The sequence below is a fragment of the Apis florea genome, unplaced genomic scaffold (assembly GCF_048593485.1).
Source record: "Apis florea isolate Af1SG1 unplaced genomic scaffold, ASM4859348v1 contig_3203_pilon, whole genome shotgun sequence".
NCBI classification, from domain to species: domain Eukaryota; kingdom Metazoa; phylum Arthropoda; class Insecta; order Hymenoptera; family Apidae; genus Apis; species Apis florea.
Window position 1 is genome coordinate 4,197,579 of NW_028256723.1, and position 22,237 is coordinate 4,219,815.

The 22,237-nt window shown below is 23.1% G+C and overlaps 5 protein-coding genes across 13 annotated transcripts; 3 read left to right on the plus strand and 2 right to left on the minus strand.

Annotated features, from left to right (window-relative positions):
- The first annotated feature begins 193 nt into the window (after nucleotides 1-193).
- Nucleotides 194-2,577, plus strand: Nprl2 (Nitrogen permease regulator-like 2). Of its 4 annotated transcripts, none has more exons than XM_031916607.2 (9): nucleotides 194-329; nucleotides 661-788; nucleotides 909-1,000; nucleotides 1,067-1,223; nucleotides 1,290-1,407; nucleotides 1,491-1,725; nucleotides 1,794-1,924; nucleotides 1,987-2,156; nucleotides 2,252-2,577. In XM_031916607.2, the coding sequence occupies exons 2-9, from the start codon at nucleotides 681-683 to the stop codon at nucleotides 2,426-2,428; spliced, it is 1,188 nt and encodes a 395-aa protein (XP_031772467.1). In that variant the 5' UTR covers nucleotides 194-329; nucleotides 661-680; the 3' UTR covers nucleotides 2,429-2,577. The 4 variants fall into 4 exon arrangements, with proteins under 4 accessions (XP_031772467.1, XP_086767280.1, XP_086767279.1 ...); XM_086911154.1 differs by having other exon boundaries at nucleotides 199-329; nucleotides 1,836-1,924; XM_086911153.1 differs by having other exon boundaries at nucleotides 203-562.
- On the minus strand, nucleotides 2,113-5,685 carry LOC100872220 (cilia- and flagella-associated protein 45). The gene is made up of 6 exons (XM_012486972.3): nucleotides 5,144-5,685; nucleotides 4,448-4,852; nucleotides 3,827-4,212; nucleotides 3,598-3,730; nucleotides 2,902-3,195; nucleotides 2,113-2,776 (listed from the first exon to the last, which is right to left on the minus strand). Exons 1-6 carry the CDS (start codon nucleotides 5,300-5,302, stop codon nucleotides 2,579-2,581), a joined length of 1,575 nt encoding a protein of 524 aa, XP_012342426.3. The 5' UTR covers nucleotides 5,303-5,685; the 3' UTR covers nucleotides 2,113-2,578.
- Nucleotides 5,686-9,451: 3,766 nt separating this feature from the next.
- Nucleotides 9,452-15,975, plus strand: LOC105735490 (uncharacterized). 2 transcript variants are annotated; one of them, XM_031916667.2, is made up of 7 exons: nucleotides 9,452-10,173; nucleotides 10,947-11,600; nucleotides 11,851-13,010; nucleotides 13,097-13,167; nucleotides 13,242-13,443; nucleotides 13,546-13,776; nucleotides 13,976-15,975. In XM_031916667.2, exons 1-7 carry the CDS (start codon nucleotides 9,594-9,596, stop codon nucleotides 15,017-15,019), a joined length of 3,942 nt encoding a protein of 1,313 aa, XP_031772527.2. In that variant the 5' UTR covers nucleotides 9,452-9,593; the 3' UTR covers nucleotides 15,020-15,975. The 2 variants fall into 2 exon arrangements, with proteins under 2 accessions (XP_031772527.2, XP_086767289.1); XM_086911163.1 differs by having other exon boundaries at nucleotides 13,245-13,443.
- LOC100870147 (glutathione S-transferase theta-1) lies at nucleotides 15,543-19,217 on the minus strand. Of its 3 annotated transcripts, none has more exons than XM_086911169.1 (5): nucleotides 19,090-19,217; nucleotides 17,776-18,082; nucleotides 16,866-17,016; nucleotides 16,413-16,590; nucleotides 15,543-16,154 (listed from the first exon to the last, which is right to left on the minus strand). In XM_086911169.1, exons 2-5 carry the CDS (start codon nucleotides 17,973-17,975, stop codon nucleotides 15,997-15,999), a joined length of 687 nt encoding a protein of 228 aa, XP_086767295.1. In that variant the 5' UTR covers nucleotides 17,976-18,082; nucleotides 19,090-19,217; the 3' UTR covers nucleotides 15,543-15,996. The 3 variants fall into 3 exon arrangements, with proteins under 3 accessions (XP_086767295.1, XP_086767294.1, XP_003693859.1); XM_086911168.1 differs by lacking the exon at nucleotides 19,090-19,217 and adding an exon at nucleotides 18,738-18,989 and having other exon boundaries at nucleotides 17,776-17,979; XM_003693811.4 differs by lacking the exon at nucleotides 19,090-19,217 and adding an exon at nucleotides 18,738-18,984.
- On the plus strand, nucleotides 18,941-21,065 carry rogdi (rogdi atypical leucine zipper). 3 transcript variants are annotated; one of them, XM_012487027.3, is made up of 6 exons: nucleotides 18,941-19,008; nucleotides 19,666-19,737; nucleotides 19,828-19,962; nucleotides 20,105-20,383; nucleotides 20,600-20,809; nucleotides 20,880-21,065. In XM_012487027.3, exons 1-6 carry the CDS (start codon nucleotides 18,973-18,975, stop codon nucleotides 20,946-20,948), a joined length of 801 nt encoding a protein of 266 aa, XP_012342481.1. In that variant the 5' UTR covers nucleotides 18,941-18,972; the 3' UTR covers nucleotides 20,949-21,065. The 3 variants fall into 3 exon arrangements, with proteins under 3 accessions (XP_012342481.1, XP_086767293.1, XP_086767292.1); XM_086911167.1 differs by having other exon boundaries at nucleotides 19,006-19,069; XM_086911166.1 differs by lacking the exon at nucleotides 18,941-19,008 and adding an exon at nucleotides 19,032-19,163.
- Nucleotides 21,066-22,237: the final 1,172 nt, after the last annotated feature.

Sequence of the window (22,237 nt, forward strand, 5' to 3'; positions counted from 1 at the left end):
AAATAAATATATTTATATCTATTTTTTCTTTCTTTTATTCATATTTTTATTTCCTTTTATAATATAAATATCTTTTTTTTTTTAGTATGTATATATATATATATATGATATTATATATATATATACATACATATATATATGATATTATATATATATATATATGATATATATATATATATATATATATATATATGATATATATATATGACATTAGATAGATTATGTAATAATGAGGTTTTGTAAAATTGTAATTTAGAGAATATTTAGTTCTATAAATATGAATCTATAAAAATTTGTTATAGATTTTATTTAAAATGAGATTTTTTGATGTATTTATTATTCTTATATAATAATTAATAAATAAATTATAAATTAATAATCTATTATTCATTTATATAAATTCAAGATACTTGATATATTAGAAAATTTCTCAATTTAATAAAATTTTAAATATGGACATAAATATTGGGATTGAAGTATTCATTGTTCAATTTTATCATTTAGCATGAAAATATTCAAAAATATCAAATTCTATAAAATTATAAAATAAAAAATAAATTAGGTTATTAATTGATAATAATACAAATATACATTAACATATTTTCTTTATCTGTTTCATTATAATAGGTTAATAATTTTTTATTTGTTTCACTATAATAGGTTAAACTTGATAAATAAAAATGACATCAGTAACAGAGAATACAAAGGACAAGGGACAAGAAGATCCAATTAGATGTATATTTTTTTCGGAATTTCATCATATTGTGGGTCCAATGATTACTTGCCAGGTTAACAGATGCTACATATAATCTATAATTTTAAATATTATTTGGGTATTTTTTTTTTTACTTATTTTAGATTGTTTTTTTAACTGTAATTAAAATTATTATAATAATATTTTTAATTAGGTTCCAGATAATTTTATTTCAAAGGATATATTTGATACTGTCAGTGTTTATATAATACCAAAAGCAAAGTTACAACGCAGTACTATTACAGTGTAAGTTTAATTCAAAAAATACATAATTATTTGATTTAAGTTATTAAGTTATTTATATTTTTACAGAACATTAAAGGATTATAAAATACTAGGATTTCCAGTGAAAATTGATGATAAAAAATATGCAAGAAATGCATTTTATTTTAATTTGTGCTTTGTATGTGATGCAGAAGCACGTACTGTGCATTATGAACCTGTTGTAAAAAAAATGTCTGATTTTCTAGTAAGATTTTACATCTAGATAATAATTATTTTTATTAATTTCTTTAAAGTTAACTCAATTTTTTAGATGGCTCTTGAAGAGGAAAATTGTTTTTTATCTGCCTCAGAGGATAAAACAAGGTTAGCAGAAATGCTACAACAAGTAATGCACGATTTGAATTTACATAAAATGTGTACATTAACAGGTAAGTTAAATAAAATATATTATAAACAATATTTTTGAATAAAGATATTAGAGTAAAATAATAGAATAAATTACTTTTAATAGAGGGAACAATGACATCTCATTTGAAAGTTATAAAATTAGCACCTGAACCGAAACCAGTTCTTGATCATCAGGTACCAATATTTTTGGAAGGCCGAGAAACATTTCAAACTGATCAGTGGGATTTAACCACACAGCAAGTATTGCCATATATAGATGGATTTAATCATGTTGCACGAATAGCAGCTGAAGCAGATGTAGAAAACAATCTGGTTAAAAGCTGTGTACAGAATCTTATGTAAATATAAAATTTTATTTTTTAAAAATGTGATATATTTTTAATATTAATATTATTTCAATTTTTAGTTATTATGGTGTTGTAACTTTGATTCCAATATTTCAATATAGCAATGTTTATGCTGCTACTCCAAAATTAAGAGAATTAGCCGAAAATACGAAGTTACAAGAACGATGTATAACTTATACTTCAAAATTTCGTAAGTTCTATAATAAGTTTATAATAATAAAAAAAAAATATTCTACAAAAAATAATTTTTAGCTAGACAACCTGCATATCTTAGAGATATATATCGAATGTATGCAAGTATGACACATGGTAGCAGTATGAGAGATTTATGTCAACGTCTTAATCCTCAGAATTTAAGAATTAATGAAAGGCGATTAGTACAATTTGGTCTTATTGAAGGTTTTATTCGTAGAGTATATAAGGTTGGTTAAAACTATTCTTATTTCTTTGAAATCTTTATGCCAATTTCAAGAATTGTTTATCTTTAATTACTACATACAATTTTTTTAATTTATAGTATCCAATATATTTATCAGGCTCTCCTTGTAATGAAGAAACGAAGAACAATCCAGTTTATAAATATTTTACAGGAACATATAGTCTTGATGAAATTTGTTGCAGTACAGGTCAATCAGCTGCGCAACTTGAAGATATTGTCGAACGCGATCCAAATGTTATTATGTTATGGAAGTAATATTTAAGAAAAATATTTCGTGAAATTTGATTTTTGTAATCTTGATAAATGTAATAAAATTCATTCATATAAGCAGAAATATGGTAACACGCAGGATATATTATATATAATTTATAATAAATGATAAATAAATAAGTTATAGTTGCAAACTTAGTGTATATTACTGATCAGTCGTTTCACTTCACTGATATATATTTCAGGCACTTTGTTCTTTCTCATTTCATCACATTTTTTATCCATTGTTTCGCGCAATTTTTTCTTACGCATCTCAGCTTCTGTACGAATTGCTAAACCTTCTTCAAACATTCTTTGTCTTGCCTCGATACGTTCTCTTTCTTTATTATTTACCTAATAATAATAATAATAAAATATAATATATAATATAATATAATTTATTTTAATTCTAACATGCGTGAACAAATTTATTTGTTTCATTATAAAAGATATAAAAAAATAAATTAACTATAACAAACCTGTTTTAGTATTTCGCTTCTATGAATTAATGCTTGTCTCTGTTTCTTTTCAAGTTCTTTTTGTTCTCGACAGAAAGCTTCTCTCTGAACGCGTACAATTTTTTCAAATTCACGTCGTTCCCTTTCAAGTTCAATTGCTTCCATTGTTCGTTTATTATTTATTTGTTTCTCTCTTTCTTTGATAAGCAATTTTTGTGCTTCTGCTTTTTTTAAAGCTTCTTCTTTTTCTTTTTGTCTCCATCGTCTCTCTACTTCTTCTTGAATTCTTGCAGCAGTCAACTCATCGAGTCGTTCCTATAAAAAAAAAAATCATTATTAAAGTTTAAATAGAATTATACATAGAATTTTTTATTTATTAAAATATAATAATATTTTTATGTAAATATTTAAATTTAAAATTTATAATATGAATATATAAGTAATATTTAAAATATAATAAAAATATTTTAAATAAATTTATATATATATATATATACTCATATTATAAATAAAAAATAAAATATTAAACATAGTAAAATTTTATTCAAATAGAAACAATAATTCTATTATATATGTTTGATAATTTAAAAAAAATTGTCTTAAATTTTAATATCAAAATAGGAGTAAGAAGTATAACATAAGTTGTAAAATTAAAGATAGAAAATAGGATAATTAAAAAAAATTAAATAATCATATTTAAAAATTAAATAATTATACTTGAATATCTTTTTCTTGCAACTTTTGTGTTGCAAGAGTTTCTTTGGTTTTTTCTTTTTTTAATTTTTCCAATCTTCGTTCTTCCTTCAGTTTTGCTTCTCTTTCATCTTTATAGCGTTGATATTCTTTTATCCTGTAAAATAATGTATAATTATACTATATGTATATTATACTATAAAGTAATATTATTAACAGTTAATTAAAAGCTTAACAATTTAATATATTATACCTAAGATCAATGATTTTATTTTCTTGTTCTTCCATAGCTTTCAAGTGTTTCAATTGCTCATTTCCTTCAGCAAGTTGTTGTCGAATTAGCGCGTTTTCAATTTCTTTATTTCGTAGTTTTGAAATTTCTTCTTGTTGCCAATTAATATTGCTTAAATTAATTAATCGACTTTCTTCTTGCTTCTTTTCAAATTCTAATATCCTATTTTCTTCATTTTCTTTTATTTGATCCATTAAACTACTAGCAAATTTTTGTCGTTTTATTGCTTCTTCTTGCTCTTTTCTAATTTCTTCTTTGATCGCCCATCTTCTTTCGTTTTCCATCATATCATTCAAGCGTTTTTCTTCTTCTTCCATCTCATGTTTAATTAGCTTCTTTTCTTCTATCTGAAAAATTATATACTTAATAAATATTATGCAAAAATTTATACAAATTTATACAAATAAATCTATTTGTTATACGAGCATAAATTGTTTCGATAATTTAATAAATATTTTTTTTAATTTATCAGAATTTATTATAATATATTTTTTATCTCTCTATAATATATTTTAATGATTAAATAATTAAAAAATTATTGCACTTTTTTATCAATTCTTTAAATAAAATTATAAGTTTTACCTGAGCATCTCGAATGGCTCGACATTTAGTTTCTAAAATGATTCTATTGCATTTTTGAATTTCTTCCTCCTGTTCAAGTCTCATATTCTCTGCTCTTTCAAGAACATATTTCGCTCTTCTTCTGGCTTCTTCCTCAATTTCGATCAATTGCGGGCATTTTTCTCGAGGCCTTTCTTGATCTAGTTTACGAAATTCTTCTTTTCTCTCCATACTCTCTTTTATAAGTCTTTCCCTTTCTTCTTTCTCTACTTTAAGAGCTGCTTCTTGTTCTTCCTTTGTCAAACGACTGTATTTTTGATATTCGTCATATTCTTTTTGTGTCAAAGTTTTTACAGGTGCTGGTCTTTTTTTCTTCATAGCATGAACTTGTATTTTCATTTTAACTTTAGTTTTTTCTTTACCAAACTAAATAATAATAGTTTATTATTATTATTATTACAATATATACAATCAAAATATTAATTATAAATTATTACTAATTATTAAAATACCCATAAATATTATTACTATTCAAATATAACAATTTATATATATTTTATGACATTTTAATTTAATTTTACTTAATTTATTTAATATTATATAGCACAGTATTTAAATTTAGTAATAAATTTAATTTATAATTCAATTATAAAAAAAGAAAGTAACAAAAACATAGATAACATATGTTGATTAAATTCAAAACAAAAAAAAATTTACCTTCTCTTCTACTGAATCTCTGCATTCTGCAGTTTTCGCACAAGGACTTCGATTTGAACAAACTTGAACGTTAAATTTCGATTTATTTCGATTTTTTGGATTTCCAAACGATTGTGTATAAGCTGTTTTTGACGCATTATTTCCCACTCTTTGTACCATTTTAAATTTTTAAAATTTCTTTTTTATTTCGTTAAAATGACATCTTTTGCACTCGTCATTTAAAAAAGTTAGAAAAAGATTATTCTTACGTAATAAATACTATTAAAGATAATTTCTTAACCAAAAATTGATTTATTCTTGTGATTTAATATGTAAATCTTCTTTGCGTTTCTTCTTTGAACAAATAATTATTGCAAAGTATCAATTTGAAATATTTTTGCGGTTTGTTTCAATGATTCATAACTAAAGATATTTATGCTATTGTTGATTAAATAAAAGTAGAAATAGATTAACCAGAAAGAATTGATTCCAAGGATTGATATGAAACAAGTTTCTTCATTGTTTACAAATGGTAAACTGACGATTGCGTCGTTTGTTTGATCAATAGTAATATGACAACATAATTCAATTTTATTACACAAAGAATAACTTTTCTTCTTTTTATTAAAATATAATTAATTTTATCAAAATGATCGAATAAAATTTTAATTGATGTAAAAGAAGAAAATTTTATATAAACTGATTTAATTTTATTTCTAAAATTTTTAAAAATAAAAATTAAAAATATAGTATAACTATATAATAAATACAATATAATTATTACAATATTATATTATATTTGATAATCTAAATATTAAAAAAAAAAGATAAATAATAAACAATAATATTTCAAATAGCATAATAATATATAAAAAAGACAATAAGAAAGATAACAAAATAAAAAAAAGAAAAAAATTATAAATTTTTATTTTAACGTAAGATTAGTCCGATGAATGGCATATTCAATTTGCATTGATTTGATTTTATTACTCGAGTAAAAAAATAGAAATCCGCAAGAAGAAGTATGATGGGGTGATTCACCCCTTTTATTCGTATATACGTTGTCGAGTTTCCCTATGTCGTCGACTTTCCTTAGGTGGGAAAATGCACATGTGACTACATGTCGTTTGTTAAGTGTTCATATTGCAGACAAAATATATATAATTTATATTTTTAGAATATTCGAAATACAAAGGATATATTTATTATTTATTGGATTTTGAAATACAGCTAAAATAAAATTTCATCGATAAAAGAAAATTTATTTTCCGTATTTAAAATGTGAGGATTTTTAAAAGATTGATCTTAATAACGAATATAATTAATATCACAATATAAATTGATTTTTGTAATTTATTATTAATTAAATTTTCAAATCGAAAATACATTAATTAATAATAAATTTATTGCAAATATTAAAGAATTATAATAATCAAAAGTATCAAATAAAATATATTCTGCATTATGATAAAAACACTTTATATATTACACGTAATATAAGTTTTGAAATAATATTCAATATTTCTATTTCATACTTTTAAAAGTAAAACCTTTTAAAGCAAAGCGTTATCATGTTTTATATAGTTAGTAATAACTGTCCTCCGATGAGTTCTCGTGGGAAATATACAACACACCGATTATTTGGCGAATCGATTTTGCAAGGGGAACTTTTACATTTAAGCATTAAATAGTGTCTGAAGAATAAAAAAGTCGATCAATATCATATACATACAATGATCATTTTACACGTAGCAAGTTGCGTATTGAGATGATACTATCTTAATATAATGAAAAAAGACACACTCTTTTTTCAATTCACTCATAAGTTAGACGCGTTATTTATGATAAGAAATACAGCAAATATAGCAACAATATTAAAGGTTAGACTATATATAGTAAGTGTGTAACCGATGAACTTGCAACTATAGAAATGTAATAATTACACTGTATAGTATATAGCGCTGAGTTATTTTGTTTTCGGATTCAATAATAATGATGTGATATTTGATGAAAACTTTCAACGAATATATTTTCCTTTTAATTGTATTAAATATATGTATGTATGATTGTATAATAGATATTAAAATCTATTTATTATAATAAATAACATAAATTTTTGTATGTATTGTACGAAAAGCAACAAAAAAAAAGTATTCAATTTGAGAAATAATTTTTGTTAAAAAAATTAATCTCTAATTAAATGACTCTAACAATTTGATAATAACAACAAGAGACAATCATATAAAAGTAATTGACGATAATCAGCTAAAAATAAGCGATAAAATGAATTAACTTTTTAAGAAATACATCAAAACTGGTATTATATAATTTCAAAATATAATATATCATAATACATGTTGTTGTTATAAAATATTTTTTTTTGAATCATGTATTATGTTTAAATCTTTCTTTTTGGTATAAATGTACATTTTTGTATGTATGTATTATATAAAAAAAAAAAAAAAAAATAAGAGGGAAAAGTAAACCAATCTGTAACTACCACGTGCATCAAGTTCCAACCACTCTTCAATCTGAATGATGAACAAAGATAGTACATATGTATCTAAGAACGAAAAATAGCTTTCGAAGTAAGGGCAGAGAAATATTTATTGTCCTTTTTCCTGCATGTCTTGCTAGTAAACATTATATTTCCAAGCTGCGCCAAACGATTGCGTTCTAGTCGACCAATTGCGAAGGGTTTCCCTAATAAGAATTTTTCTAGAAGTGGGAAACATGAGCGTACGTGAAAGATTCCATGCTTTCTGCCTTCACTTTTCGCGCGACATCGTCTCGCTCTACTTTGATACACGTGCCACTTGAATTAGTTCGATTTAATGATTTTATAATACTTATTGTTAGATAAAATCATATTCTCATTGAAGAAAATATAATTTTTCTTTTACGATTTTCAATTGCACAATAATATTTATTTTTCAATTAACAATTTATTCGATTTTTAACTTTTTCAGAATAGAATTATTGCATTTGTATTAAAACGCACACAAGATTGTTCTTCCTTGTATGTTTTTTTTTTTTTTTTCATTTTTAATCGAATATGAGTTTGAATTTAAAGAAATAAAAGAATCAAATTGCATCCATTTTCTTTTCACATTTTTGTTAAATTATTCGTTTATAAAAAATTGAATTATTAATTTATTAAATTATAATAATTTATAAAATTGCACGAGATTATTCTTCATTGTATCTTTTTTTATGTTTTAATTCTTTAATTTAATTCTTTGAATATGTGATTAAACATTGTGAAATATAATTATACAATTTTGTGAATTACGAATAATATTATCTTTTATTGTGATATTGTAATATTAGTGCGCGCGTGTTTTACATAAAAAAAAAAAATTATTTCATGGGATCAAATGAAAATGAAATAATTAAATAATACGTTATTTAATTATATGACATGTACATATATTTGGTGAATCGTGAGTATGAAGAAAATTAAGAATACATAAAAAAATAATATATAATTAAACACATACAATATTAAACCACGTGTTATAAATATATAAATATAAAATATTTATTATATAATATATAAAATATATATTATATAAAAATTTATTATAATTGATATTTATTAATTAATATCTTATTGAATTAAAATTACAATATTTAAAATTTTATTATTATTTATACAAATAAAAAATTGATTTCAATATAATCGTGCCAAGATAAAAAATTATAAAAAATATTTTTCATTTTTTGAAGATTATTTTTATATTTCTTACGAAGATTTGAAATTATATATAAAATAAAATGAAAAATATCATCATTTAAATATTATAAATCTAATGAAGGTATGAAGAAATGAGAAAAAAAAGCACACAATATGTAATATTTGCATTTTCGTGTGATAAATGATGCAATTCTTAAAACAATTTGATTTAAGATGACAAATTTATTATGCAAAAAAAAAAATGGAAAAGAAAAAAAAAACATATGATGAATCATGATATTATAATATATCTAATTAATATTATAAATTTTTATAATATTATTTTTTTAATTTAAACTTTAATTGCTTTCTATTTAAAATTTATAACTTTATAACCATTCCTCAGTTTTGATAAATATTTACAAAACATATATTATAAACATATTGATGTTTTTAACAAACTTTAACAAACAAGATTTATTGAAAATGGATGCAATTTATTTATTCTTTATCATTAAACTCGACTATCACTTTGTTTACTTCATTATTTTACATTATTATTCCAAATTATTAATTCCGTAATATCGTCAAAATCAAATTAAATAAGAACATCATTTTACTCATAAAACATTCTCATCCAAGAGTCGAATATATTTAAAAAGTAATCATTAATCTGTCTCATATCGACTTAAATAATCGATACGAAGAACGGTATCCCTCTTCTTCTCACTGTCTCTTCTCTTGCTCTGTCACGAACAAACCGCTATTACTTCCACTATACTTTGAAGAAAGAAAATGAAAGAACTTGATAGTTATCAATCGAATAACTCACCGAAAAAAAAGAGGGAAAGATCGAAGAAGCAGAAATCTACGTATAAATTATTCACAAAGGACGGCTGGCCAAAGGTAATGATATCTCGCGATAGTATCGTTTACAAGAAGATCAAAGATTCCTCCGGAAGTCCGAGTTTGTCGTTTATCAAAGAATCTTCGAGTGGCAAGGAAGAAAAAGACAGCTGTGAACATTTGTATTGCGATGAAAACGGGACGAATTTCGAGGAGGAACAAGATGTCTGTCTAATTAGTAGTTCCAGCGAGATTCAAGAAAGTTTCGAGCTACGTGATATTTTGAGAAAAATCGGAAAGAGTTCGAAATCTGATGGATCGATCGACCAAAGTGAATTCGATTGTTTGCCGGAAGAAAGTATTGTTTCGGATAAGTATGATCAGCAGAGGCCCATTTTCGTTGATCTAACGACCGATGAAAAGAACACGTGGAAACAAACGATTTTGAAACAGTTCTGCGATGTGAAGACGAGCACGGTTAATGAAATGGAAAGCGGAAACGAGAAGTGTTCTACAGGCGTTGTACTAGGTACAAGATTAGTAATATCGATCAGATTGAAGAATTTGTTGATTGATCAATTATTCGATTAATTTGACGATAATTAAATCTATTTTAAAGAGGGAGATATTTGTTAAAAAAAAAAAATTGTTCTTGCGTAAAATTTTTATGAAAAAAAATATACAATAAAATATAATATCTTTTTTAAAATTTAATATATATTATACATGATGAATTAATCAATAAATTATTTTCCTGAACATTTCAAATATGCATTTACTATCTGGATATTAAAATGAAAATGCAAGAACTTGCTTATTTTTAATTTGTTTTTTTGAACAAAAATGAATATATAGAACATTGCAATTAAAAATGAAAATTAAAAATTAACAAACGATGAACGAATAATTAAGTTTACGTTTCTTCATAAAATCGATAAATAAGTGTCTTCCCTTACGAGACTAAATATATATATATATATATAATATATTAATAATTATTATTTATTATATTTACTCATATAATAATAAACATTACATGCAAAAAATGTTTATTATATAAAAAAAATAAATAAATTATTGTCTATTATATTTTTAATCCCTAACACGTCATCTGATCTAATTTCTTTACGAATCAAAATTTATTTAAATTCTTCAATTAAAATTTCTTTCGATACTTAAATATCATAGAATACGTGCATATTATATAAATATTTTACCTCGTATTCTCTTGCACTTCTCTTATTAATTATTACATATTAAAAGTATTTTGCTTCCCTTGCACTACTTCTCATTGTATTCCAGAACCTCGAATTATAATAGCAGATAGTTCAAGTAAATTAAATTACAACGGAAATGGCAGCTTGGCAACTGCTTTACGAGATCGTGGACCATGCATGATACCGGTACAACCGAATCGTTCATTACCTATCCGTCCAGCACCATCTGTACCTACGAGATTCTTTCGAAAGGATTATTCGTCATCGTTCGTGTTACCGAAATCTAGCAGCGCAGACATAGAGGAAATAGAATCCGTAAAATCAATCGGTACGTTGTTAAACGAGGAACTTCATAAGGAAGGAAATATTAATTGCGACGAACAAATAGCATCGAAAGATTATGTGAGCTCAATGAATTACGTTGTTCCTCAAATTTCAAGTGTTGGAAGTCTGAGTATGATAACGAGGAGAAATAATAACGACATGGAACACGTCGAAAAGGATAATGTTAAAGAAAATAGAAAGAAGAAGAGATCGCAAGCAGGGAATTCTAGTCAAGGTAGAGAGGATAATGCGGAAAGTTCGATCAAAGAGTTTTTGACTAATTTCTGCGGCTCGAACCCGGCTGAAGGAATACAGAATCTATGCACCGATAAATGTATTAAAGCTACTTCGACGACGAAAGAAGATAGTGGTAATAAAGTGCCTCCATTGAGACTGAAAAAAGTTGTGCATACAGGTAATAACGGTGATTGATAATGAATATAGAAAACTTTTATATTTTACGATCTTTCGTATATTAAAAAAAAAAAAAAAAAAAAAAACAATTTTAAAAATAAAAATTGAAAATTACTTTTAATTTGATAGATTAAGATTTACAATAATCTTGTTGTAAAATTGTAATTTTTTTTTTTTTTTAATTATACAATTTATGATCCTATACAAACACATTAATTAAAATAAATAAATATTACAACATCTGGCAACAGAGATGGAGGGATACGACAGTTCTCAAATCATTCCGGGATCAGAGTCAAACTACAGAATCATCACAGACACGACATCTGAATCACCAACAAATCCTAATTGGAATGATATGATCTATGAAAAAGACACAAATCTAGCATCTTTAAGCAGCGATAGCTACAAACTGAAATATCGGCGGAATAGATTGAAACAGAAGCTTCGCGAACTACGTGGCAAAGCTTCTGAGTTGGCCAAGGAAATGGCAAACGACTCGAATAATCAGCAAAATACCAGACTGAGGCAGGTGATGAATCGTTACGAGAAGCAAATAGAAAATCTGTCAAAGTTGCACAGCAAACTGTCCGCAGCGCTTTCAGTTTCCAAGGAAGTGATCGATGTAAATGACGATAGTATTAATAGTATTAATGATAACAAATATCCGTGTATGAATTTGAACGAGAGAAGTTCAGACATGGATATTTCGGTGAATAACATTTCTCCAACGTCGTCACCCGAGCCGCCAAAACTGTCACCACGATCGTCTTTAGATTGTATATTGCCGGAAGAAATTCGAAATAGCCCACCAATTTTACCGAGGATATGTCTAACTATCTCATCGAATCAAGATTCGGTGGAGGAGGAGCTACAAGTCGCAGAGAGAAAAGTTTGGCCTGTTAACGAAGAGTTGACGAAACCAACGTTTTCTATGGACTCTCTTCAGGCTGATTCTGTAGACAAAGATCCTTCGGATCTTGAAAAACACGCACGAACTACGCCTATGGGGAATAATATCAATATTAATATTGAAAATTCCGATCGTGATATCGATAAAAAAACATTAAATAATCGTGAAAACATTGCTCAATTTTCAAAGAATAATCGCGCGACTCAAGAAAAAAAAGATGAAAGGAGTAAATCGATGGAGGGGTTCTCTCAATGTCGTCTTGTAACACAAGAACCAGAAAAAATCAAATGTCTTGAATTTTCTGATACTGGACCGATAATAAGTTCGATAACTGGTAGTGAAGAAGTACCTGTTCAAGAGAATGAGACGTTTGAGATAATGCCTGACAAACAACTTTCTCCGTCAAGAAAGCATATATTACAGCCTAATTTTTATGAATCCAATCAAGAGGAAGTTTCGTTCTCGAAAATCCATCAAGACACTCTAAATGCGCAAAAAGTTTGTAAAAAAAATAATTACATTAATACATGAAAACAATGAAGAAAAAAATTTTGAAAAAAAAATTTTGTTTGAATTTGTTTCAGATTTCATCGAGTTCGGCTCAACAAACTCAATTTGATGTTCCACGGACAGTATTAAATCAGAAATATTCTACGTAAGTTAAATAAAATATATATATATATATTTTATTGTGTAAACTTCTATATATATGAATATTTATATGAATAGCAGATTACGACAAAATTATAAAGGAGAAGAAATTCCGATTGATTCTGTACAAAGGAATGGCGGAAATCATTCTATAACTGAACAGTTTCCGACTCTTGGTAACTGGTTGGCTCGAATGTCGAAAAAACAAACTTCGATAAGCAAACCCAAATTACAAACCTCAGGAAATACCTCATTCACAGCAGCAGAGAATACTACAGGCGTAAGAATTATTTCTTTTTTATTATTTATTTTATCGTGTAATTTTTTAATATTCTTTAAAATTTCTCCGATTTATTCTCATAATTTTATATACATACTATAGCAAGTTTCTGGGACCGAAATACCAAAAATGATAGGTCCTAATATAAACAACAATATAATGAATATAGCATCTCAACGTAATGCAGAAAAATTACAATACCATCATCAACCACAGCAATTACATATTGGAACATCTGTAACTCTTTCACAACCTATTGCAGCAGTTCCACCTTTACGCCCTGGTATTTGTCCGCCTATTTCTATGACACAATTTTATCCAAACAATTATACAGTAAGTAGAATTAAGATAAATGCATTTTAATTGTTCTGTTTTGACAAATTTAAAAATCTTTTAAATTATATAATTAATAGATTAAAATATATATATATAATTGTTTGCAAATTGATACAGTTTATCAATATTCATTAAAAAGAATTAAATAAGTATTTTTATAATATTATATATAATCATATAAATTTTTTAATTATAGATCGATCCTTACAATGGTACTACCTTAAGTTATCATCCAACAATTTGTCCTTATGGTACTTATCCATATCATCCGCGTTTACATTCGAGTTCTTTACCAGGGTATCATTTTCCTATACAAGAAAATCTACGATCAATGCAACATATGGATAAACGTTTTCCTTTGATACAAGATCCAATTGTGAGATATTCCTCTCCATCGACGAACACTTTACAGCATTCGAATAATTTGGAATTTGATCGTCTTCGAGGAAACTCTACTACTAATAACATTGCCACTTCAACCTGTTTACCATCATTGTTTTTATCATCACCATCTTTATCTTCTTCGCATCAAACTTTGGCTCGAAGTCCTCTAATCGGATATTCAACAAATAATCAATTTTCTCGTAATAGAATGATTCCAGATGTTGTTGCTGCTGCTGCAGCCGCTGCTGTTGCCGCTGCTGCTTCTTTTGATAGACAACGCGATACATTAACTTACAATAGAACTGATACAGATGCATTATCGACTGCTGGCATTACAAATATAATTGATACAGAATCGCCTCATGTATCAAATGCTGCCAAATCAATTAATCGCGATATGACTAATCAAACTCAAGATAATAATTTTAATGAAGAAAATCATGAAAATACAAAATATCAACAAATGCAAAATTTTCTATTTGATCGATTAGGACTCGTGAAAAACACGGATAATTTTGCACAAACAAATTCAGCTATTGATTCCCAAACAATGACATCTATTATTCCCCCAGCATCATATCGGATGCCATTAATTTCATCACATGCTCAATTATCAAAAAATGTATCAGCAAACGAACCTAGAGATTGCGAGACACCACATCTTGGTAAAATGAATCGTAGTCCAAATAGTTTGCATAATTTTACATGTTCGAATTGTGGTATTATTGGGCCAAAATTTAAATGCTTAGGATGTGAAATGGCATTTTATTGTGATGAACGGTGCCAAGAAAAACATTGGTATATTCATGTTCAAAGATGTCCCAAAAAAATGCCAAAATTAAAAAAACTCACTTAAAATTATTATTTAGCATAAAAAATGTTTTACAATATTAAATTATTTTATAATATTAAAAATTATAAATAATAATTATAAATAATAAATATAATTAAAAAAAAAAATAAAATGACAATAATATTATTGTGATTTTAGCTTTAATAATATATTTAACAAAAAAAAAATATAAATGTTCAAGATTTTACTTTTATAATAGATTGTTCAAAGAGCAATTGCATAATCAAAAATTTTTTTGAAATTATTTATATAAATATGGAAATTTAACAAATTTTTACTTATTAATAATTAAAAATAATTAAAAATAAAAAGCAAAGTTCTTTTTTTGTATTTTTACCATTTTATGAAACTTCATATTAGTATATTATTACATTATATTTTTTAATTAATAATCTTGATTGAATTAAATTTCAATTAAGAAAAAAAATATTGTTATTTATTTATATAATTGATTTAAAAATATAGCTGCATAATAAATAAAAATATAAACGAATGTAAAATAAAATATAAATCATCATATCCATTCTATTGTTTAAAATTTTTTTTTCATTGTATTCATATATGTATACAAATTAAAAATTTAAATATAAACAATCATATCGATATAGTAGAGTATAATAACTTTTTAAGCACAAATATAAATAATTATTACAAACGCATATATATAGATATATAAAAAGTTATAAAATTAATATATATATAACCGTGCTGTATTGATTCCATGTATCAATAGTATTGGAATTAGTTATTATATTTATATGTAATATTTTATATATCATTATGAATATAATTCAAATGATATAAATCTTTAGATAAACAATACTGTTAAATGAACAGTAAATATGAAAAAATATAAAAACTAAATATGAAAATATTAAAAATGTTATAATATTATATAAAATCAATTAAATTCTTATACCCATATATATATATATATATCCATATATAATACATATAATACATATATGATGAATAAAATCTTAAATCTTGCTCTTTAATACATCTTCTTTTGTCTTAGTTGCAAGCTTATTTAAAAATATATGTGCTTCTTGATAATAAGGACTTGTTTTATCTTTAACACATTTCATCCATGCAGCTATACGAGGTCGATTTTCTTGAGGATTATATCCACCTATTCCTGCAATCGATAATTATTTCTTGTTTTAGTTTATATTGTTAAAAATATTTTTCTTTAACAATTATTATTTTTTTATATATTATAACAAATGATAAAATATTGAAATATTATACATGTTATAATGTATGAATTTTTTTATTTACAACCTTTAGAACGTAATAATATAAACGTAAGTATATATAAATTAATTAAACATTATCTCGGATCTTTTTCTATTTTTATTATTAATTTTTAACAAATATATGCATCATTACTTACGAACTTGCTCCACTTCACATGCTCCAAGAATATCAGCAATACTAATCTCAGAACCAGTTAAAAAATTTTTGTCTTTCAACCAAACATTTTCTAAAACATTAAGTATTTCAATCATATTTTTTTCATATTTCATAATTTCTTGTGTCACTGGTTGTCCACTTAATTTTGGCATCAAATACTATGAAAAAAAAATTAATTTTCAATGAAAAAATACTAGCATAAAATTTGTATTTAATATTTGCAAATTAATATATATAATTATTTAAATATATTTTAAAAAAATATACAATTTCTAGCATCATTTATATTGAAAAAATACTAATAAATAATAATAAAATTTGCATATTAATATATATAATTATATGCAATATAAAATATAAATATATTTGAAAGAACATACAATTTTTAATATCATTTTATATATTATTTATATATATAAAGAAATTTTTTTACCTTCATAACAAAATACATACTACAATGTTGTCTGGTATTTAAATGATGCCATTCAAGATATTCATCAACTCTAAGTTGAAGTTTTGAGTCTTTAGGATACCAATGATCAGCTACCTTAAATTCTCTACAGATATATCTCAAAATTGCAACACTGCAAAATTCAATATTCTTTAGATTTTAAAATAGATTATAAAATTACTTAAATTTCTTTAACTATAATTTGAAAATAATTAATGGTTTTATAAAAACCATTAAAATAAAAATAAATAAAATTAAAAAATAAAATTAAAATAAAGTATTATAATAAAAAATTAATTTTATATGATATTATTTGATATATAAATAAATTTTATTAGAAATAATATTTTTTATAATGTTTTATGCTAATGTTTTATGGTAAAAAATTATTTTATATTCTATAATATTTTATTATTATTATTTATTTCACTACTCAAAAATTAAAGACAAAAAAATTATTAAAAAATATTAATAACAAATTATCAACATATCAATAACATATATAATATAAAAATTTGAAATAGTAATTCTACTTATGTATCTTATATAAGCTAGAGATATTAATTTATAATTTTAAGTTTAATTTATTTTCATACTTTTCAAAATATTAAATACAATTTCTTTTAATATAATGATAATAATAATTTTAATAAAAAATAAAATATGACATTATATTTGTATAAATATATACGAATATATATGAATTATAATTTATTTTTAAGTAAGAACTAAATTATTAATTTTGCTAATATATTTATTTATTTAATAATATTTATTTATTATTTAATAATCTGTTTTATAATTTGTCATTAATTATATATTATATTGTATATATATTATAAAGCATATATAAAGAAATATAAAACATATATAATATATAAAATAATCATACCTTTCCATCATATTAAAACCATTGTGTTCAATAGCTGGTACTTTTTGAAAGGGATGAATATTTTGATACTTTGGTATAAATTGTTCACCTTTTGCTAAATTTATTAATTTTGCTTCAAATGGTATATCACAAATTTTTAAAAATATATAAAGAGTTCTACTTGGTTGTGATAATAAATCATAGTATAATTTAAGACTCATAATTCTTTGTAGAAAAATTAAATTTATTTAAATTAAATTTATAAAGATAATTTTATAATTATATTATATTAAAAATATTATAAAACTAAATAAAATAAAATAAATTCCTGAAAATAATATAAAAATTCAAATAATATTTTAAATAAATTATATAAAATTTTATCAAAAAAATTATTTTATATAAATTTTATTTATATAATTTTATTTAATAAATATATTTAATAAATAAAAACACTAAATAAAATTAATAATTATACATACAAAAATTCTTTTTTCTTATTTAATAAATTTTATTATTTCATAAAATATATATCTTATTTGAAATTTAGGATTTTTTAATATATACATTTACAATATTTATTATATTATGCTATATATATATATATATATATATATATATATATATTTAAAATATTCTTTTAATATAATAAAATTTTTATTCTATATAAATACATAAATATAATATAAAAATATGACGTGTGTGTGTGTGTGTGTGTGCGTGTGCGTGCGTGCATGCGTGTGTGTGTGTGTGTGTGTGTGTGTGTGTGTGTGTAAAATATATAAAATAATTGATTTTGATACTATTTATATATTTAAAAATCATATATTATGAACTTGATCATAAGAAGATACATAAGAAATTAGATAACAAGATACTTCTTATGTACAGTAATACATGTGTTTCATTTATGTTCATTGGTATTTATTTATCAATAAGTCAATTTCTTTAATTACTAATTCTAGAATGTAAAAATATCTTACAATGATAACGATTTATCTATTTCAGATTGCAAAATTTCACATCAGAGTAGATGATCAGATTTATCTTCCGTCTTTAATGTAACGATAATCTTTGATTGCAGAATGAGTGACAAACGAGGTAGATGAAGAAAAAAGTAGAAATTAATAAAAGAAACTTGAAGATTAGGCACATATATACTTAAAACGTTGTAACTTGTAACTAGGAAACAACTAGAAGCATCACCCGATAGAGAAAATGGCTGACTGCGAGAAGGAGGAGGCTCACAATCTCGTAAGCTATTTGCCTTTGTCTACCGTTTATCTAATCACTTAGGCGACCTCATCGTCTCGCGGTTCGTGATGATAGTGTTACCTTATCTATCGTCGAACTAATCAATTTACTCTTGCTGTTCTTGTTAAAATGTTCTTTGTGGTTATGTTCTCTCTGTAATGAATTTTAATATCGTTATTTCTTATTTATATGTATAATTTAATAGTTCTATTTCAAAAGTTTATAAATATACATATATATATATATACATATATATATTAAATATATATTAAACTTAATCAAGAAACATAATATTCACTAATAACAATTGATTATTTAAAAATATTCATTTAATGTAAGATTATAACTTAGCAAATATAAGACACAAAACGATATATAAAATACTTGCAAATGAACATAATTAATATATATATATAATATAAATTATTTCATAAATGACAATTATATCATATAGAATTTATATAATATTTTAAATTTATTTTATTTTATAATAAATAAGTAAAAGTAATAGTTTAAAATTTATATTACATATTGATATATTCTTTATAATATATATATATATATATAAATTAAATGTTAATTAATTTATTGAATTAATATTTTTTTTAAAATTAAAATTTAAAACAATAACAATTAAAATTTTATACAATTTTTTAGCAAATGGAATTTGAATGGGTACTTCATGAAGAAGTTCATTCTTCATTATCACAGCTAAGGAATATTTTAATGGTATGTTAAAGACATATTTAGAATTATTAATAAAATAATTAAAGAAATAATTATTTTATTTTTTATTAATTATTTTATTTTATACTACAGGAATGTGCACAAAGATTTCCATTAGCATTATTTGGCAATGATCAACATAATAAAACGGACAGATTTGTATTTGCTGCACCACATGATCAAGTGAAATGTGTAGCTGTTTTAACCGGTGACAGTATTACAAATGCAGTAAATATCAATTATTTTTCTATTTTGTAACTAATATTATTTAATATTAATATCAATATAATTAATATTATTAATATGATATTGTATTAGTAACTAATTAATAGAATTAATTATATTTTATAATTAAAAAAAACATTTATAGGAAGTTAATTTTAAAATACAACGTCAGCAAAATATTAATATGAGGACAAGTATACAAACAGAACATCCTTGGAAATTACAACAAATACAAGATGCTGCTAATCATTTACAACAAGCAATTGCTCACATAGATAATGTTGATCGACATTATCCTTTTAAAACATCTGATGAAGTTATGCATGTATTAGGAAATATTCTTGGTTGTCTTCAACGCAGTCGTACTAGTTTAATTGTTCCTAGAAAGAAAACCATTGATGATCTGATTAAAAGTCGTAATATGGTAAGTGAATGTTTTTAGTAAATATTTAATTACAATATTTCATGTATTTATTATCATTTCTAAATACATGAAAATGATTAAATAATATAAAACATTTGGAACAAATAAAATATAATTTTTATTTCAAAATATTTTATATATTTTTATATTCAAATTGTAAGATATTTTATATAATTCATATATCTTCATGTAAATTATTAAATTTTTTTATTGCAGAAATCATTAAATCCTAATCTTCCAGAAAATTTGGCTATTAGTTTTTATATCCAAAGTTATAAATTAGTCTTAGCAATATATCAATTGGAAAATGCACATGGAAGTGTTAAATATGAAACACAGCAAGCAGAATGTAGTGTTCCATGGTTAAATGATGCTTTAGTATTGCTTACTATAGCATTGCAACTTTGTCAACGATTAAAAGATAAGGTTAGTTTATCTATATTTTTTGATATAATATTAAATCCTCTTTCTCAATTTTATTTAATATATTTTTTAGATTTGTGTTTTTTCCCAATACAAAGATTTTACAGTTGGTTCTCATGTTCCTTCTACAGTGGGTTGGTAATAAAAATATATTTAAATAATCATTAATGTAAAAAACTAATTCCGTATATATATTAGAATATCTCAATATTTAATGCTCTGGTAGCATTTTTAATAAATTTCGTTTTTATAAATGAAATTTGGTTCTGGAAACATTAATATTAACATTAAATTTTATCTAGCATATTTTGTGCAAGAGAAATTCTTGTATATTAATACAAGATCTGAGATTTTTATTGTCATTTCTTAAATATTTTATCAATTAATTATGTCTATCTATTTTTGGATTTTCTAATAATTTTTTATTGAATTAATTAAACATGAAATAATTAAATATTATGTTTATCATATTTTCTGTGATTTTTAGAATATTATAATAATTCCTTTCTTATTAAATTTTAATTTTTTGTTTTCAAGAAAATATATATAAATTTAAAATTAACTTTAATTATTTTATGTATCCAATTATTATTTTATTATTTTATTTTAATGAATTATTTATTTTATTTACCAAAGAAAATACATTATAGAAAATATTATCATGGTATGACGTTCCTTTCATCATACTATATCTATGTATTTATATATAGATATTTGAAATAGTGTTAGATTAGCATCAATTATTAATTAGATTATTTTAATTAATACTGATTGATATTATTTATATATAGTTAAAAAATAGCCAAATTATAAGATTTTCAATATCATTATATTAAAAATATATCAGTTTTTAATGTTAAAATCGATTGTTATATTGAGTTAAGTGGAACATTTTGTATTCTATTTTTTTAAATAATATTCTATGTTTCAATCAATATAAATTTTACATTTAAATTTTGTATTTTTTACTTGTTTTCTATTTACATTTTTTTTATTTATGTTCTTTTATTGGTATAATATATATAAACAAGTGAAATAATCCAAATTTATATTTATTTTTATTTATTTTCCATATAACTCAATAAAAATCAATGATTATCATTTATTATATAGTTATATATTTGAATTACGAATACTTTATTTATATTTAATTGATCAAAATCATATATGAATTAAGAATTTTATTATATATAATAAATTATAAAATATTTTTTTTTTAAAATGCAAAAATTTTAATTATTGTTTTTAGTATTACCAATTAAAATTTATATATTATATTATAGAAATATTATTGGATAAATCATAAATTAAATGTAATTATTTTATTTTATTTACTTATAATGTAAAATAAGAATAATGAAATGTTATAAGTTTAAATTTACAAGTGCTGTGGTTTTAGGTATTAAAAATTTACAATTTCAGTTTATTTAT

Coding starts and splice junctions, on each gene's coding strand:
- Nprl2 (XM_031916607.2), top strand. CDS start 681: ATGACATCAGTAACAGAGAATACAAAGGACAAGGGACAAGAAGATCCA. Junction 789..908: donor GTCCAATGATTACTTGCCAG/GTTAACAGATGC, acceptor ATTTTTAATTAG/GTTCCAGATAATTTTATTTC. Junction 1,224..1,289: donor AAAAAATGTCTGATTTTCTA/GTAAGATTTTAC, acceptor TCAATTTTTTAG/ATGGCTCTTGAAGAGGAAAA.
- LOC100872220 (XM_012486972.3), bottom strand. CDS start 5,302: ATGGTACAAAGAGTGGGAAATAATGCGTCAAAAACAGCTTATACACAA. Junction 3,731..3,826: donor AATAAAATCATTGATCTTAG/GTATAATATATT, acceptor ATTATTTTACAG/GATAAAAGAATATCAACGCT. Junction 2,777..2,901: donor GAAGCGAAATACTAAAACAG/GTTTGTTATAGT, acceptor TATTATTATTAG/GTAAATAATAAAGAAAGAGA.
- LOC105735490 (XM_031916667.2), top strand. CDS start 9,594: ATGAAAGAACTTGATAGTTATCAATCGAATAACTCACCGAAAAAAAAG. Junction 10,174..10,946: donor TTCTACAGGCGTTGTACTAG/GTACAAGATTAG, acceptor ATTGTATTCCAG/AACCTCGAATTATAATAGCA. Junction 13,777..13,975: donor TTTATCCAAACAATTATACA/GTAAGTAGAATT, acceptor TTTTAATTATAG/ATCGATCCTTACAATGGTAC.
- LOC100870147 (XM_086911169.1), bottom strand. CDS start 17,975: ATGAGTCTTAAATTATACTATGATTTATTATCACAACCAAGTAGAACT. Junction 17,017..17,775: donor GGTTTTAATATGATGGAAAG/GTATGATTATTT, acceptor TGAATTTTGCAG/TGTTGCAATTTTGAGATATA. Junction 16,155..16,412: donor ATGTGAAGTGGAGCAAGTTC/GTAAGTAATGAT, acceptor TATCGATTGCAG/GAATAGGTGGATATAATCCT.
- rogdi (XM_012487027.3), top strand. CDS start 18,973: ATGGCTGACTGCGAGAAGGAGGAGGCTCACAATCTC. Junction 19,009..19,665: donor AGGAGGAGGCTCACAATCTC/GTAAGCTATTTG, acceptor ACAATTTTTTAG/CAAATGGAATTTGAATGGGT. Junction 20,810..20,879: donor GTCAACGATTAAAAGATAAG/GTTAGTTTATCT, acceptor TATATTTTTTAG/ATTTGTGTTTTTTCCCAATA.